We start from the raw sequence: 18,169 nt of genomic DNA, 5'->3' as shown, positions 1-18,169 counted from the left end.
GCCTGCTTGGCAATTCGTTTTCTGCTGGTTTCACATGCACTCAACATCCACCAATGGCATTTCACTGTTCAAAAGAAAATGTAATTGCACCTTCAAAGAATATTTTGGGTTCAATACAAGTTAAGCTCAATCGACAGCATTTGTGGCATAATATTGATTACCACAAAAATTAATTTGACTCGTCCCTCCTTCCAAAAAAATTTATTTAGAAAATCTGGGTTCCAGTGAGGCACTTACAATGGAAGTGAATGGGGCTAATCCTTAAATGTAAAAATACTCAGATTAAAAGGTTTAGCCATGAGAGACAAAAACAATATGTGTGTTAACATTATTTTAGTGTGATAAAATTGCTTACTAACCTTTTATGTGTAAAGTTATAGCCATGATAATGTAGAATACATGAGTTTTAACAAAATAATTAATGTAAGTGCTTTTTCAAATTATAAGCCACAAATTTCAGCCTTTAAACCCTCCAAAAATTGTCCCTTTCACTTTCATTGTAAGTTCCTCACTGTAACTTAGATTTTTGCTTTTTTAATAGAAAAGTAACGACATGTTGAAAAATGTTTTGTGGTAATCAACATTATGTCACAAATGCTGTCGATTGAGCTTAACTTGTATTCAACCCCAAATATTCCTATAAGGCAAGTTCACACTGCTCCAACAAACACCAAAGGACACCAACACTTCTTAAGTCAAATTCTAAAGTTGACTGATGGATTTAGAATGTAGAGAAACCTATCTTTTCGTGCTCACACTGATCCAACAAACACCAATAAACTTGTGTCTTTGCATGTTGTTGTTTGCCTTTGAAGAAGATGCCTGACAAAGAGGTTGCAGATGAAGCCAAACTTGCATGATTTAATATTTAAATATACCATATAAGCTCGTCTGATTAAATATGTATAGCATGTGACATTAGGCTATAACTCCATTCAGAGTTCCGTTGGAGGACAGCAATCCAGCAGCAAAAATATTTTACACATTACATTTTGTCCATAAAATATGGGAAATGTTGATATTTTTAATTAATGCAAATCTGCATTGAGCTCAATGTTTGCACCGTCTTTGTAATTTGACACCATTTGAGAATTAAAGAATCTGAGTTACAGCGCTTCAGCACAAATGTATCACCGTCCACACCTTGATATAGCCTATGTATTTCCTCATGAGTGTCATCTACACAAACTGCTGAAACAAGTTAACCAACACTAATATATCATACATATATAAAATAATCATATATTTTTTCTAAAGGAACGGAATGCTTTAACAAGTTTGCTACAAAAATGTGATAAATCATGATTGACTGCATATCTCCTGCTTTCCTGATACAGTTGCGCCCACACGGATTCATTTTCTATTGAGATAAGGAAGCTTACCCAATTGTCATGGCAACGGTCTGTGATGAAGTTTGATTACGTCAGAGCTTGTTGGAAAATCATTCCAGACTGCTCAAAACATTAAGCCGATTGAACATGACAAGCGTTTACATGGTGAACACACTGATCGGACAAAACCCAACAACTGTTGGATGTTGATTTTTGTTGGCATCTGTTAGCATTTGTTGGGGCAGTGTGAACTGGCCTTCATAATGCATTTCATAAGACTTCAGTGGTTTAATACACGTCTTCTGATGTAGGGATGTGCGAGACTAGTCGACTAAATGGTTCTGATGCTGCTAGTTGACACTGGAATTACTAGTCGGTTAATATTTACCCCCCCCCCCATTAAACGGATCATCATTTTTACTAATTTATGTTTGGCTTTATATTTTTACAGAGGCTGCACTTAAATTACTGTCATTTTAATGTTACATATTTTAAATAGAATGAATAATACAAATATTATTTTAAAAAGAGGATATCTGGAGCAGATACATAGTTTCATTTCACCTCAGACTGCGCATGCTTCTTCCCTCTCTCACACTCACGTCACTGTCATCTCACTAGAAAATTAAACTCAGAAATCACTTCGGTGGTGGTGTGGGAAATGTAAGTGCAGTGTAGTTCTAGCGGGAATACTAGCAGCTGTACATCATCGCACCATTGGCTGGGAATTACCCAGTCAATCCAATGTAAGCCGTTTCTTTATAAGTGTGCTCACAATCTATCACATTGCTGTTTCAGTGTGCAAACACGGCAACCTCCACCAACCCACCACCACCAGTTGAGTCCCGTCCTGCACGGGGGTAGGCTCCTCGCCCCTGCCTCTTATCTCCGGCAGGATATGACAGTTCCGAGTACAACTTCTTCGGACTGCCAGAGGGGGCCTACGCTAAAGAGAAACATTACTTTTCTGTTTTATATTCATCAAATAAATGTCATCTTAAATTTCACTCAAGTCACCAAGTCTTCCTGATAGAATCGGAGTTCCAAAAGTTTGAAAGTCCCTATGGATATTTTTACATACATGGGTCTTCTTTACATCTGTGCATGCTTGTACATTATTTTCTGCTGTGCAGGCTTTTTCAAGCACAGGATAGCAGCCTCAGGTGAGTCAAGTCCAGTCTTTCACCAGACCATGCCAATGTGTAAATTTTTCTCATCCAAAAATTTATGCTTTTGAGTAAGTAGGCTAGAAAATTACTGTTTATTTCAACAAGGTGCCAACTGCTTAATGGGTTAAACGATCTTTTATTCTCTGTGCACATTATGTGTAGAATACTTTAGGTTTATTGTTTACATTACACCTGCATTGTAGGCCTATTATTTCTATCCTTTGGCTACTTTTTTATAAAAAAAATGTTTACATCGTAACTGTTATTGGTTAATGTTAATTACCGAACAGCTGTCATTTTAGATCAATGGCTAATGCATGACTGCACATCATGAAATACATGCAACTTTTCAGCGCATTTGTTTTCTCTCGTAGATTTGGCTGAGTCTACCTGTTAATTATTATCAACAATGTCATGACTGTTTTAATATTTTAAGTAGAGATGCACCGATTGCAATTTTCTTGGCCGATTTCGATTTCTTGCAAGTGTGACCTGCCGATACAGATTTTTTTCGATTCCGATTTTCTTTCTAAGAACTATTATTGACCACATATACAAACAAAATCTACCTTTCTTCAATGCTAAATTTTATTTTCATAATAACATCAATTATTAAACATTACAATTTCCCCAAAACTGCACAAAGTTACAGGATCTTCTCTCACTTAAACAACTCTCAAAATAAAGTGCTCTGTGACTAGAAAGATGTAGAAATAACAATTAACTGCAAATGAGTTGCTTTATATAACAGATGTAATTTTACACTATTTTTATTACTCGTCTAATTTATTACTCGTCTAACAAAACAATTCCAAAGATCTGAAAAACTGAAGTGTCCAATACGCTCAACTTACGTTAGATGTCCAAATATCAGTTGTAAAACTGAGCACTGCTTCGGGAACGGCTTGCATACCTGTCAACACTCCCGTTTTCCCCGGGAGTCTCCCGTTTTGTTATTTCTCCCAAAAAAACTCCCGTAATTTGTATGGCCCAAACCACGTTACATGAATAATCACATCAATATATTATTCCAAGGTGTCCAGTTGCCAGATCTTGAATGAAACGCATCCTACTCACACAATCGACACATCATACAAATTACAAATTATGTATGACCTCAATCTGGCAACCTACAACCCATTTGCGCTGTTGATATCTGCGCAGGCAGTAGACACGGGATGTTAAATCAAGCATCACTGGTAGATGGGAGGAGAAGACTCAGCTGGTGCTCCAGTGAAAAAAACAAAATATACATGTAAATTTAACAACAGCTGGATGGAAGAATTGAATTTCATATTTCGAAGCCATATCGACAATGCCTTTTGCAATGTGTGTCACTCTGATTTTAATATCGGACACGGTGGGAAAAATTACGTTAAATCACAACGGCACAATTTGTATGTATTTAGCCTGCCTCTGCCATCCAGCACCCCCCTTCCCCTCTCCCGGATTTGTGTACCCAAATGTTGACAGATAACAGGCTGCGTGTGTGACATGACACGAGATTAAACAACTCGGGCAACGTGACGTCGGAAAGTACCTCCTACTCTGTATCGAGGAAATGTATCAGATTTCTGAAGCCTCTGTCCTCAACTATGGAGAACAGCTGGTCATCCAGGGCCATGAATTCCATAATTTTCCTCGTAATTGCTTTGGTCTTTTCGCTGCTCATTGATAGGAGAGGCTGCTGACTTGTGGCTGGCTCTGAGCTCTGGCTAGCTTTAGCCGCTTTCACTTTTTAGCTTCTTTTTAAAATTTTCAGCTGGGTGATGGTGTTATAAATGTCTAATTAGGTTTGTTGATCCGAAAGTTATTGTGGTGGTTCCCCCACGGTTTACTTTGGCCTTACAATTATTACACATTTCGAACTTTATGTATTCTTCATTCACAGAGAAGATCTTCCACGCCAATGACATGTTTACATGCGGCTGTGACGTTATTGCCTGCGCAGCTGGCAACAAAACGGACCGGCTTGGAATCGCAAAGACGTGAGGCTGACCGGCCGATCACCGGTCCGGGCCGAGCATGTGGAAAATCGGCTAATTCCGGTCCCTGGCCGGTCGATCAGTGCATCTCTAATTTTAAGTAACTTTTACGTTGTGAATTCGGTTTAGAACAGGCTGGGTTGCTCTATTGGTCCTGACCTGCACTATTCATCCAATTGTTTTCAATAAATATGCCTGTTAAATATTCGCTAACAATGATTCAGTGAATGTGTGTAATGTTCTACATTTAATGTACAGTGATCATAATGCAAGGCAAGCACGTCGCAAATAAATGCCCCTTTTCAGTGGAATTTAGCTTTGGATTTGGAATAGATTAAGTGGGGTTTTTTGGTTTCTTTTTCGACTAGTCGTCTTCAAAATTTCCGTTTAAACATCAGTGAAATTAGTCATTCAGCACATCCCTATTCTGAAGCGATCCATTTGGTTTTGGGTGAAAACAGACCAAAATGTAACTGCTTTTTCTCTGTATATCTTGCCATTGCAGTCTCTAAGCATGATCATGATTTCAAGCTCGATTACACTTCCTAGTGCTAGACAAATGCGCAGAGCGCTAGATGGCGCTAGGAAGTGTCATCGAGCTTAAAATCATGATCGCGCCTAGAGAGTGCAATGGCAAAATGTACAGAAAAAAAGCAGTTACATTTTGGTCTGTTTTCACCCAAATCAAATAGATCGCTTCAGAAGACATTGATTAAACCACTGGAGTCTTAGGGATTATGCTGCCTTTATGCCCTTTTTGGAGCTTGAAAATTTGTTCACCATTCACTTGCATTGTGACAAACAGACATCATATCTTCATTAAAATATCTTTGTTTGTGTTCCACGGAAGAAAGTCAGTCATAGTTTGAGATGACATAAGGGTGAATGATGAGAGAATTATCATTCTTGTGTGAACAATTCCTGTAATGGTGGCTGTGTAGCATCTGACAATGTGGAAAAGGAGACTTGGTTGAGAATCAAAAGTGGTCCAAGAAATTGGATTTGGACTCCCAAAGAGCAGGAGATAATAAGTATGTGTCCTTCGGTGCTCGGTACTACTTACTGTAGGAAAATAACAAAAGGCAAATAAAAAAAAAATCTGTCATTCAGGTGTTGTTGTTACATGTGGCCTACAAGGCCAAATAAGAGAATCTGTTCATTGTGAAAGTTTGTTGTCTGTATTGGACACAAATGCTTCACCAGTTCAAGTACACTCCTCAACCTAGTTAATGCATTACAAGAAGTGTTCAAATTTTAACAGAAGCCAAATAGACTCTGTCTGTTTCTTATGCACATACACACTCAAGGATGAAGCCATAATGTCCCTCATAATGCCGGTTCCCATAATTCAATGAGCTATTCTGGCACAGATTAATGTGTCACTTCTATTTCTATGTAGATGCAAGAGCCCATGGGAGGGAGAAGCAGTCCATTTATACTTAAGGATCTTCTGACTAAGGAGAGAAGGAATATGGGGGAAGAGCGTGCCGAAACAGATAAACTTACACTGCAACATTCCTGTCATTGCTTACATACACATCATAGAATGAACTATGCATTTTACTTGCTAAATAATACAGTGACATTTATGTTTGCGCCAAAGTGTAGTTATTTTTTACAGCTAGTTAACTCCATCTTTGACACATTATATTTTCGGTCCAGGCTAGAAAACTATTACATCATGTTAAATAGACACAAGCAGCAGCCAGCAACACAAACTGAATATACATAAGACAAACTAATGTTTCACTTAATTGTTATGCTGAATTATAAAATGACAGCAATGCTTCACATTTCTTATGGTAAGATGACTTCCCGAAAGTGCCCTTCCCTGCACCTGTCCCATGATGTTGCATTAAACAAACATGATGGCAAAGCGTCAGGCCTCAAAGGGCAAAATATCCCGGATCAGTTTGACCTGAAGTTCAGTTCAAATGTGAATTACACTACTGTTTATGCTTAATGAAAACATCATTTTGCTTCTGTTAATGTCCCACGGGAAGCACTAAGTTGTCTGCTGATGTTGTTTTGGCATGTTTATTGCTTGAATGAGAAACACTATTCCACAAAATACTTGCAAGGAAAGCAAAGAGTCGCGCGGCAACACAAAACATAAAGGGCTAGAAGCAATATTTATGGCATCTGTTCACTGGCTGAGCAACCTAAATAAATTGTTTTCATGATCTCCATGCAACTTTAAACGGGCAACCCTCAGCTGAGCATGTAACTTGAGTCACTAGAAATCCATTGAGGACAAACAGCGACGCTATCCCTTTCAGTACAACATAGGCTGTTACGGGAATACAACATATTTTACTGTTGCAAACTTAGTGCAGACTAAGTCACACTTTCTGATAGTTTCCATATTAAACTCTATAAACTAAATTAATGTGACTTGAGGTGTTCTTACCCGGCGGCGGCTAAAGCGCTGTTCAGTTCAGCCTCTTGTTGTCCAACTAACTCCAACGATTTATAAAGTCACACAATAGAGAATAAGCCAGGAAGTGCTGCACTTTGGCAGCGTGAAGGGAAAAAATACAGTTATCTTTAGTTTCGAATCGCAATGAAAACTACATAAATAGTAAAGAGTTTAATGAACATGTTTCGGTCTGTCCTGCTTTGCTCCTCCCATTCCAACAGCGGCACTTCGGCCGAGTTTCATTGGCTCTCGAGACGCGGGGTTTCAATCCGTCCAGCTCACGCGAGCAACTCGGGCTTATTCCATCTCTTCTGTTAGCGAGATTTTCATAGTTATCCGGCAGACGGACGCTTACTGTGTGCCAAAAATAAGCTTTATTCAAACAAAAAGTCTGCTCTGTGGTCTTCAATCCATTAAGCCCCCCCTCTCTTTTTCTCTCTCTCACGTTGACCCCTCCCACATCTAGCAAGTTTCAGTCCAGCCCTTCTTTTTCATTCACGCGAGCGAAATTTCAATGGCAGTGTTTTTTTTTTCTTGTGGATACAGATCAAGTCTTTCCTACTCAACTCACCTGAGCACAGAACGACATAATGAGGAAGTGCCCCCCCATGAAAAGGTTAGTTCACCCCCTCAAAAAAACGAAAATTCCCATTTACATGCCATCCCAGATGTGTATGACTTTCTTTCTTCTGCTGGACACCAAGAAAGATTATTAGAACAATATCTCAGCTCTGTTGTTCCATACAATGCAAGTGAATGGTGACCTGAACTCCAAAAGCTCCAGAAATGGAGACAAAGTCAGCAATTCTCGAAGGGCCAGCAAACCTGTGGCGAATTCTCAAGGCCAGCAAACCTTCTCCGCTAGCCTAACATGTCTAAAAAATAAAAGAAAATGAATCCCTTCTTTCTTATTGACATTTTTGCCTCTTTATTTTCAATCGCTTTCCACTCCTAATTCATCTAAAATTGAATTGCAAACAACAAATAGTTTATCCAATCAGAATTTAATCCTTGATTCCTAAAAACAAAGTGTGACGACTGGTCAGGGTTGAGAGGGTTACTTTTACGTTTACGTTTAGAGCTTTATTAATCCCCATGGGGCAATTCATTCAGACTGTCCTGGTGCTTCACATATACAGCCAATTTTGAATTTTATTACACAACAGATTACAGAATACATGATGCAAAATGTCCTCTGTAATGTACTCAAGGTCAGTAATGTATTCTAAATACTTTGGATTACTTCTTCAGCACTTGTTTTGACTATAAAAACTGTGTCAGTACAGTAAGACAAAATACACATTTTAAAAATGTTATGCAGTGTTGTTTCTAAAACAAGATAAATCAAACTGATCTTGTTTTAAGGATTTTTTGATATTTTTACAGGAAAACAACACAAAAATTATTATCTAGAATATGACTTTTGCACTAATATCAAAGGTCTTACTAGAAAAAAAATTATGATCCAATATGAATTTTCTTGGTAAAAAAAAATATGTTCGTGCCTGGTAACTGGTGCATGTAAAATTACTAGAAATAGCATGTTAGTTTAGCGTAAAGCTCACAATTTACGCAAGGTTTATTTCTATTTCTTCGGCTCCAAACTTTCTTCAAACTTACTTCTCTTTCTGCTCGTATGAATATAACACATCATAAGAAAGTGTTTTTTTACCACTGTTCAAATGCACTTTGGATCGCATCATTTATATGGATAAATGTACATCTGAAAGGACTAAATATTAAATGAAACAAATGACAATAAAATGCAAAGTAATCTCTTCAGTAATCAAAATACTTTATGAATGTAACTGTGTTCTAATTACAAATTATTTAAATTATAAATGTAGTGGAATACAGTTACTAATATTTTGTATTTTAAAAACGTAATCCCATTACATGTATTTCGTTACTCCCCAAACGTGCGACTGGTTAACAAATCACATGCCAAAAGCAGAGTGCTTTAGCCGAAACAGCACGTGAGTCTGAGATCCACCCCGTTAAGCCTTCAGAATTTCTACAGAATCCCTCAACAGTTCAAGTGAATAGGCATCTAAAATCACATTGTCCGATCAGCCAATCAGATTGATTTATTTGTTCTTGGTGGGTGTGGTCTTTAGAATATGTCCCAGTCGAGGCATTCTAGCTGGCCTTGAGTGACGCAATCACGCTTTAAGTGATGTACATATTTTGAAAGTGAAGAGCGCGAGATCTAGTTGACGAATCGGCTGTCATCACTGCCGCTATCGCCATTGAGAAAGAGATCCTTATGCATTTAAAAACTCAAGATGAGAAAGAGATCCTTATGGATTTAAAAACTCGAGATGTAAACAAGAAAGGAGGGCTGATTTTCACTTCAAGTAAATTAGTAAGTGCTTTTTGCATTGTTATAGCAACATCTTTTGCAGTTTTCTTAGTGTAAATTAGGCTGGCTAGAGCATTCATTATCAGTTTAAGTTTTGAAAAGTTACCGTGTACCCTTACAAATCTAAAATTATTGCAAGCAACATTTAGATCACAAATATAATTCAATAGCTTTTTCCTGATATTAGACCTTCTTGGTTTTGGCTTTCGTGTGGACATGTTTTAAAAATGTAAATGAGATGGTCGGCGGAGTTCAGGTCGCCCACTTGTCCAGTCTTATGATTACTTTTATGCCGACTTTGTCTACTTTTTGGAGCTTTTGAGGTTATGGACACGATTCACTTGCATTGTATGGACCTACAGAGTTGAGATATTCTTCTAAAAATCTCATTTGTGAAAGTCATTCACATCTGGGATGTCAAGAGGGTGAGTAAATGAGATAATTTTCATTTTTGAGTAAACTATCCCTTGAATTCTACAAAAGCCTGCCAATTGTTGGTCACTGACAATGTCCTAATTTGCAAACTAGGATTCTTTCTCATAAAACTAGGCAAGGCTAAGTAGTTCACCATTCTTAAAGGGATACAGCAGCACAGTATACACTGTGATGAAGTGATTACCGCAAGTAGGCATGACACAATGCATGGGTGTGTGATGAAAGTGAGTAGTTTGGGGTCTGTGAAATATTCTCACATAATGCTTCTAGGTAGGCTAGATTTTACAATAATAACAGGTTTGAGAAAAATGAAATTATATTTACTGCTCCTTTGAATTAATTAGACTTTGTTACCAGATCTGCCTGCTTACAAAAAAACTACCATGCATCCATCAGCTCGTATGTATTCTCATTGTTAATCTCATTCTTTGTCCTCTAGGGAGCACAATTTCTCTGGCAGTAACAAACATCATGGAATACACATGGAAAGAGCTACCTACCCTCTGGTCTGTACTGGGCAATGATGGTCACTGTCTGTCCAGCCCTCTTCAGTGCAGCAGCAGCTTGCTCATGGGTAGCATTGCGTAGGTTTACTCCATTCACCTGAGATGACACCATAGCAACAGATTAAAACAACAACCCCCATAGACCATACACTCACACACAGTATGTTATGTCAGCTCTTATTTGATTTCTTTTGATATACTGTATGGTGGGGTCCAAAAGACAGAGACCACAAAAATATATTCTATTCTGCATTTTTTACATGGAATATTTTTTAATAACAAATTGTATTATCAGTGTAACACATAGAGTGAACATGTTGACTGAATAATGTACATTAATTGAAGGATTTCTTACCATTTGGTATGTTCCACTTTTGCTGTCCCGACAGCACTCAAGCTGGCTTGAACTCCACAAGTTCTTATTTGATTAGTGACCAAGAAATCATGCAGAATCTTAAAACATTCTTATTCATATCACACCATAAAGTTTCTGTGTTTTCATATCATATAACTTGCATGTGGTCTTTTGGACCCCACTATATAATGTATTTAAAATGCATATAATGTATATAATGTTTAGTTGTATACTTTAGTTGTATGTTTTGAATGTTTATATATTTATAATTAGAGGAATTCAATACAAGTTAATCTCAATCGACAGCCTTTGTGGCATAATGTTGATAACCATCAAAAATAATATCAACTCGTCCCTCCTTTTATATAAAAAAAAGCAAAAATCAAGGTTACAGTGAGAAACAATGGAAGTGGATGGGGCCGATTGTTGGAGTTTTAATGGAAGAAATGTGATGCTTATAATTTTATAAATGTTTTTGCATTCATTCTTCTGTTGAAAACATGCATTATCTGAACTGTAAAGTTTGTCAAATTGTCATTTTACAGTCATTTTAGGGTTTAGAACGAATATAAAAAATAGATGTATATCTGTGAAAGGGGTAAAACTATGGAATAATTGTGACAAGGAATTAAAATGTGTAGTTCACTTTGTAAATTTAAGAAAATAAAAAAAAGGATGATAAATAACTATATAACTCAATATGAATAATTTTTGTATATAATATTTAAACTATTGTATTAATGTCTGAAATGAGTGCCTATGTATGCACATTTGTGAAATGTATTATGTTACCGTTTTGTTTCTCTTGTATGAATGAAATTCACTGAGAAAAGTGACACTCATTAGATAAATATGTAAAAAGGGTAGGCACAATAACCAAAGGCTTCAGCCTACACCTTTTTCGGTTGTTATGTATATTTTTATTTATTGTGGAAAATTGTATATGAGGACCGAAATAAATTGTTTTAATTTAATTGAAAATTGTTTATAGTGTTATGTCATCATGGCAACGAAGTGGTACAATTGGATATAACTTTAGACAGAAAAGTTTAGTAAGTGATTTTAGCACACTTAAATCATGTTAACATGCATTTTTTTTTACATCTTGTGGCTATACTTTTGAAACAGATTGGCCCTATTCACTATCATTGTAAGTGCCTCACTATTACCTACATTTTTCAAAGAAAAGGAGGGACAAGTCTAAAAATGTTTTTAGTTTTTTGGAAATTAACATTATGCCACAAATGCTTTCAACTGAGCTTAACTTGTACTGAACCCAGAATATTCCTTTAACAAAGGAATTCCTAAGTCCAAGAAATTGTGCAGAATCTTTAAAAAAAATCATATTTATATTACACCACAAAGTTTCTTTGTTTGACATTTTTCAAAATCCCCAAACTTTGTTTATATTAAAGTTTTAATTCGATTTTGAATGCGGTCTCAGACTTTTGGACCCCACTACATAAGGTATTAAAAATGCATATAGTGCATATAATGAAGCTGACTAAACAGTCATTAAGTTGTATGTATTGTATGTTTATATATTTTTAATAAGATTTATGAGTCTGAGGATATTCTTCCTTCTTTCAACTTGAGTGTCTGGTATAGGTACTGACCGAAAGGATGCGGTCTCCTCTCCTCAGCTCGCCGCTCAGGTCGGCTGGCCCACCTGCCAAGATGAAAGATACGAAGATGCCCTCTCCATCCTCCCCGCCTACAATGTTGAAACCCAAACCTGTGGAACCCTTGTGTAGCAGTATCTTCCGCGGCTCCCTGCCAAGCAGAACCACAGTGTCAATGATTAGGATGGACTGGAATCACCACAGCAGCCATGACAGACAGAAACATTTGTGCATTACAGAGAAATAGTGCATACCAAGGTCAGAAATTAAAAAATACCATAGGAAGATAATTTTTTTTGAATCCCCCTTTTCTTCCCAATTTGGAATGCCCGATTCTCACTACTTAGTAGGTCCTCATGGTGGTGCGGTTACTCACCTCAATCCGGGTGGTGGAGGACAAGTCTCAGTTGCCTCTGCTTCTGAGAAAGTCAATTCACGCATCTTATCATGTGGCTCGTTGAGCATGACACCACGGAGACTAACAGCATGTGGAGGCTCATTCTACCCTCCGTGATCCACACCCAATTTACCATGCACCCTATTGAGAGTGAGAACCACTAATCGCGACCATGAGACGGTTATCCCATGTGACTCTTCCCTCCCTAGCAACAGGGCCAATTTGGTTGCTTAGCCTTAGGAGACCTGGCTGGAGTCACTCAGCCCACCCTGGATTCGAAGTCACAACTCCAGGAGTGGTAGTCAGCGTCAAGAGCCATTTTTTAAATATAGGGGGCAAACGTGACCCTGGAGTGACCTCAGTTTTTTTAATCACCTATTTTATCACATATCACCTATTTTTGTTACCTATTCAAGGCCCATCTACTGTAGTTATTGTCCTAGTATGAGTTAAGTGCATTTGCAGACACCGTAGTGACCTATACAGTAGCTGTCATGTATCTCAGAGGAATGTGTTGTTTAATATGTATATAACATGAAGTAGGGTTTTTTGTCACAAACTAAAATCAACCCTTTAAACACTTTTGTTTAGCATTATTTACTGCTACTTTTGTTTTTGACTCGATACAAGCACTGATTCAGACTGAGAATTTATTTCAATGGATATGGCATATACAGATGGGACAGTCATTATTTTTATATGGTTAGGAAAAAACGTTACAAATGCCCCCTAAATTGCAGAAGTACGTTGCAAATATTGCATCTTAATAAAAAGGTAAATTTTTTGACAATGGTGTGCATTGTACAGCCAGTGTGTAAAGCCAGATATTTTGAGTTTTGTGAAGTAGCTTATCCAGTATGGAGAATTCAGACAGCAAAGGAACAAGAATACTATTTGTTTCAGCCTAACCAGCAGATAAATTAAGATTTATTTTTTATATTTCTCCATCAAATGTTCTGAAACCTAGGTTTATAGAGGAAAATAGATTAACAGAACCACAATGTTCTAGTCACGACTAGAGGACACTGGCATACTTAAATCCACAACAAAGATTTCTTCCAAAAATGAGTTCTAACATATACACACACACACTTTCTCATTAGGCATAAAACACACTTTCACACGTTGAGCTCATCCCTGCCTCATGCGTGACCACTGCAGTACTATTTTAGCTGCCGTGATTCATCTGCAGGCAGAGAGGTATTCCAGACTGCCCAGAGCTGGCACACCAGCCGGACTCAATTACATTCAGGGGCCATCAAATACCCTGTCCAAACATACTGCAACAGGAAAGCCAGTTCCCAAACATGAAATACACACACACAATTTCTTTCGACAAAGCTCCCTGCTTTCAGCAGTGTGCTACGCATGTTTCTTATTAGAATTCTGCACTGCAGCAGAACTTTGCTTGCTTTCGACATTAGCCATCCACATGGTACATCTTTATGATGCTGAAAACCGCATTTTTATGTGAGCAGACAAAATGTACTTTTAAGGAATGTTAAGTTCAGATATTAAACAAAAATGATTCCCATAACAGAAAAACTAACCATAATGTACATTTCTGAGGAGTGTGCATTTATTCACTGAGAAGATGCAAGTGCAGAAATCAAGTGCAAATATGCTGCTATTTCAGACCAGCACACACCATGGCATCTGGCCATCAGATGCAAACAGAATAGTCTTCCATTCCTCACTCAAACATATCTTACAGCGGTTACCTGGAACTCCTGTACCTGGTCATGAGGGTGATGCATGTCCTACCTCGTCTGTCCAGATTGGATTTTACCATTGGCACTGAAGACGAGATGTTCACAGTGAACATGGCGCCTGCAGCTAGTTACTAGTTATTGTTATCCCAGGGCTTGGCTATGACAGAATGTTATTCCAGGACACTGTATCTCTCTCCAGACTGCGTTGAAGTGGCTTGTGTGTATATGTGTGTGATCTGTAAGTGTAGGGGGAGTGATAGGAAACAGCACCACATTGCCTGTCACAGTCACATCTGCAGGAACAGGGTAAGACTTAACTATTACCCAACCACATATTATCTTCTATGCTATATATATATTATAATTGCATCGATTTTTCCAAGCTCACACTTACAGTGATGTTGCTGATTCAAATTATAAAAATTTAGAGTGTTGCTGAAGGTCTCCTAATGAAATTTGCTCCATAACCTTTGACCTCTGATCTTTTGTGTTAGATCTTCCTTAAAGGAAACTTCCAGGTTCAGTGCAAGTTAAGCTCAATCAATATGCATTGATTACCACAAAACAAATATTTGTACTTTAAAACATTTTCTTAAAATTTAAAAAAAAAAATTGAGGTTACAGTGGGGCACTTACAATGGATGTAAATGGGGCCAATTTTTGGAGGGTTAAAAGGCAGAAGGCATGTGATGCTTATCGTTTTAAAAGCACTTACATTAATTACTCTATTAAAACATGTGTATTTTAGTAAAATTGTTTAAATAGTAATTTTTACAGTGTTTTAGGGTTTGTTGACTACATTGTTGTGGCAACAAAGTTGTAAAAGTGGCAATAACTTTACACAGAAAAGGTTAGTACATTATTTTGTCACACTAAAATCATGTTAACACACATATTGTTTACATCTTGTGGCTATAGTTTTAAAACAATTGGTATTTTAACATTTATGGATTGGCCCCATTCACTTCGTTGTGCCTCACTTGAACCCAGATTTTTTTCTTTTTTTTAAAGAAAAGGAGGGAAAAGTCTAAATACATTTTGATGGTAATCACAATTCTGCTGCAAATGCTGTCGATTGAGCTCAACTTGTATTGAACCCGGAATATTCCTATAACCTCCCATTACACAGTCAAGCTTTACTACAGTAAATAATTGAATCTTATCCCACAGTTTAAAAAACAACAACATGTTTTCAACTATGCAGAGAAATGTCAATACACACTGAAAATAAAGGAATTGCTGTAAATAAATAAAGGAATCTTCTACTTTATTTATCCTTTTGTGCAGTGTTTATTATTGTCTCCTTCTCTTCTAATAACCTCTGTGCCAAGTGTGCCCAACACCCCATCTTTGTGGCACAGGCTAAAATGTCCTGACCTTATTGTAGTATGGCCACAAGACTCATTAGTTTGCAATGCCCTAGTGCATCCTGTATGCTTCTCTTTCTGCTCTATATAATTGGCTCTCATTGGGTGATTAATGGTGGACACAGTGGATACTTCTCTTCGGAAACACGCAGACATAATTCTCCCTAGAAAACATGTTCTCCTTGGCAGGATCACAGGCTCATGGCTCTCAGCTCTCTCTTCTTCTTTCTGTGAGTGCTTTCAAAGCTCTGGGTGAAAAACACCACTCTCTTCCTCAGAACACTTCAATCTTATTTGACTACACGCCAAGAGACGTTAAGATATTTCCAGTCTTTTGAAGCAGCTAAGAATAAACCAAGTGTTTCAACAGCTTACAATCAGGTGCGTCACTGACTAAAGTCGCCAAAAAGTTACCCTACCTTCAATAATTGTCTATACCGTCTTGTTAATTTACAGTATGAACTAAACCTCATGACAAGCGGGTGACTTGGCTTATAGTGCTGTTTTACTGTTTTTATTAAGATATACAATCATGTTGTAAAGCTATAGATTCTGAAATACGAAAAGTCACAAAATCTCTAATCACTTTAACTAGAAAATAGAGTGCAACAGTCTGGTTTCGGATGGAAAAATCCTATTTCTTTTTTCCATAAGGGAATTGATTATTAACGATAACATATAAACCTTTAAAGACAGACATACTGTGAGCTCTGAGGTTGGTAATCAATGGAGGCTTCTGCTTTAGACTTCAGTCTACCTTATTTAAAAAATTATTTCAATAGTGGAATTCCCGTTGAAGAACTATACTACACATGATCCTGCAGAGAATCATAGCAAATTAATTCTGCATTCCATTCAACTCGCAAAGTCAGACTTCCAACTTGGAAACTCGTGCAGAAAACTTGAGATGTGGGCGTACGACATCATGCATTTGATAAACATTCACTTTTATTGAATAATACCCATCTATAAGTCAAAGTTACGACGTTACATATGAATAAAAGCTGTCTGGCAAACATTTGTAGATGCAGGTGTTCAAAATACGGTAAATTATACTTTTTTTTTTTTTCTTAACGTACACCTGTACATCAAATGCTAGCATTGCAGCATTGTTTATCAGTTTTGTTGCTAGGAGACATCTCTGGGAAGGATTGCAGTTTTATTTGTTTACACATCATCCTCCGAGCATCGGGCAATGGAATGCCTTTATGGATGGAGATCAGAGATTTCAAGTCAAAATATCCCACATCCAGCACACTGCAGCTTAATCTATGACAAAAGAGCACAGCAGCGACTGCCCACTTCAATGGTGCACTGCTAAAGACACAACCAAGTCGGTCTCCGTAACCATTAGGAAGTTTCCATTGCTTAGAACAATTTTAAAGAAAGTTAAAAAAAAGTTTGTGGGCAATATTGTGCTCTATTGCATTGCATGGTTCGGTTCAACAGCAGTGTTTTCCTGCACATATAGTTCTTTATATTTCAGATTTTTAATTCTCTTTCCGAAAATCCTCAACCTGTAGGTACAAGGCTTGATAGTGGCCCTGCAAAGTTGAATGTGGTCTTTAAAGGAATATTCTGGTTCAATAAAGTATTGTTAATTTCTACAAAAATTCATTCTGATTCATTACTCCTGTTCTTTAAAAAAAAAAGCAAAAAGCTGGGCCACAGTGAGGCACTTACAATGAAAGTGCATGGGGCCAATCCATAAACATTAAAATACTCACTGTTTCAAAAAACAATATGCATGTTAACATGCTTTTAATGTGATAAAATCGCTTACTAACCTTTTCTGTGTAAAGTCAATGCCAATTAATAACTATGTTGCCATAACGACATAACACATTATACACTAAAACCCTAAAACGACCATAAAAACATAGATTTAAACAAATTCACAGCTCAAATAACACGTGATTTTTAACAGAAGAATTAATGGAAGTGTTTTTCTAAAATTATAAGCATCACATTTCTACCTTTAAACCCTCCAAAAATGGGCCCCATTCACTTGAATTGTAAGTTTCTCACTGTAACCATGATTTGTGCTTTTTTTCAAGAAAAGTCAAACGAGTCAAAATAAAGTTTTGTGGTAATCAACATTATGCCACAATTGCTGTCCATTGAGCTTCACCCGGAATATTCCTTTAATCATTACATTGAGTCTCACCAAGTGATGTATAGATTTGAAAGGAAAAACAAACTCCAAGAGTCATGAAAAAAGCCATTTTTGAAAACCATTAGCAAATAGAAGCCACAGCCTCAAATCATCAGAAATATTTGAAATGATGTGTGTATGTCTGTCTGGGTTTGTGAGTGTGTTCAAATGTGTGTCAGTGATCACATGTGAACACATGATTGCGTGAGCAGATTGTCATTAGCCAGTTAGATTGGCTGCCCTCCGTCAGCATGGCTGATTGTGTTCTGAAATCTGAGGGTGGGTGAGAGCTCTCCTAAGAACCTGCATGTATTCAGTTGATAGAGAAAACAGGGGGGGGCATCACTGTATACT

The 18,169-nt window shown here is 37.3% G+C and overlaps 1 protein-coding gene across 11 annotated transcripts in view; it reads right to left on the bottom strand.

The window, feature by feature from the left end:
* Positions 1–18,169, bottom strand: part of LOC127659570 (disks large homolog 3-like) — a 179,292-nt gene that overhangs the window by 26,921 nt on the left and 134,202 nt on the right. For 8 of the 11 annotated variants that reach the window (XM_052149442.1, XM_052149448.1, XM_052149445.1 and 5 more), the window contains 2 exons: positions 12,179–12,335; positions 10,202–10,304 (listed from right to left, as the gene is read on the bottom strand). In XM_052149442.1, the coding sequence (XP_052005402.1) occupies positions 10,202–10,304; positions 12,179–12,335 (260 nt within the window). Of the gene's footprint in view, positions 1–6,895; positions 7,097–10,201; positions 10,305–12,178; positions 12,336–14,302; positions 14,496–18,169 lie in introns of those variants that run through there. The other 3 variants (XM_052149450.1, XM_052149451.1, XM_052149452.1) reach the window with 3 other exon arrangements.

The sequence above is a fragment of the Xyrauchen texanus genome, chromosome 19 (genome assembly GCF_025860055.1).
Source record: "Xyrauchen texanus isolate HMW12.3.18 chromosome 19, RBS_HiC_50CHRs, whole genome shotgun sequence".
In the NCBI taxonomy this organism is placed as follows: domain Eukaryota; kingdom Metazoa; phylum Chordata; class Actinopteri; order Cypriniformes; family Catostomidae; genus Xyrauchen; species Xyrauchen texanus.
This window is presented reverse-complemented; position numbering and strand designations above follow the sequence as displayed.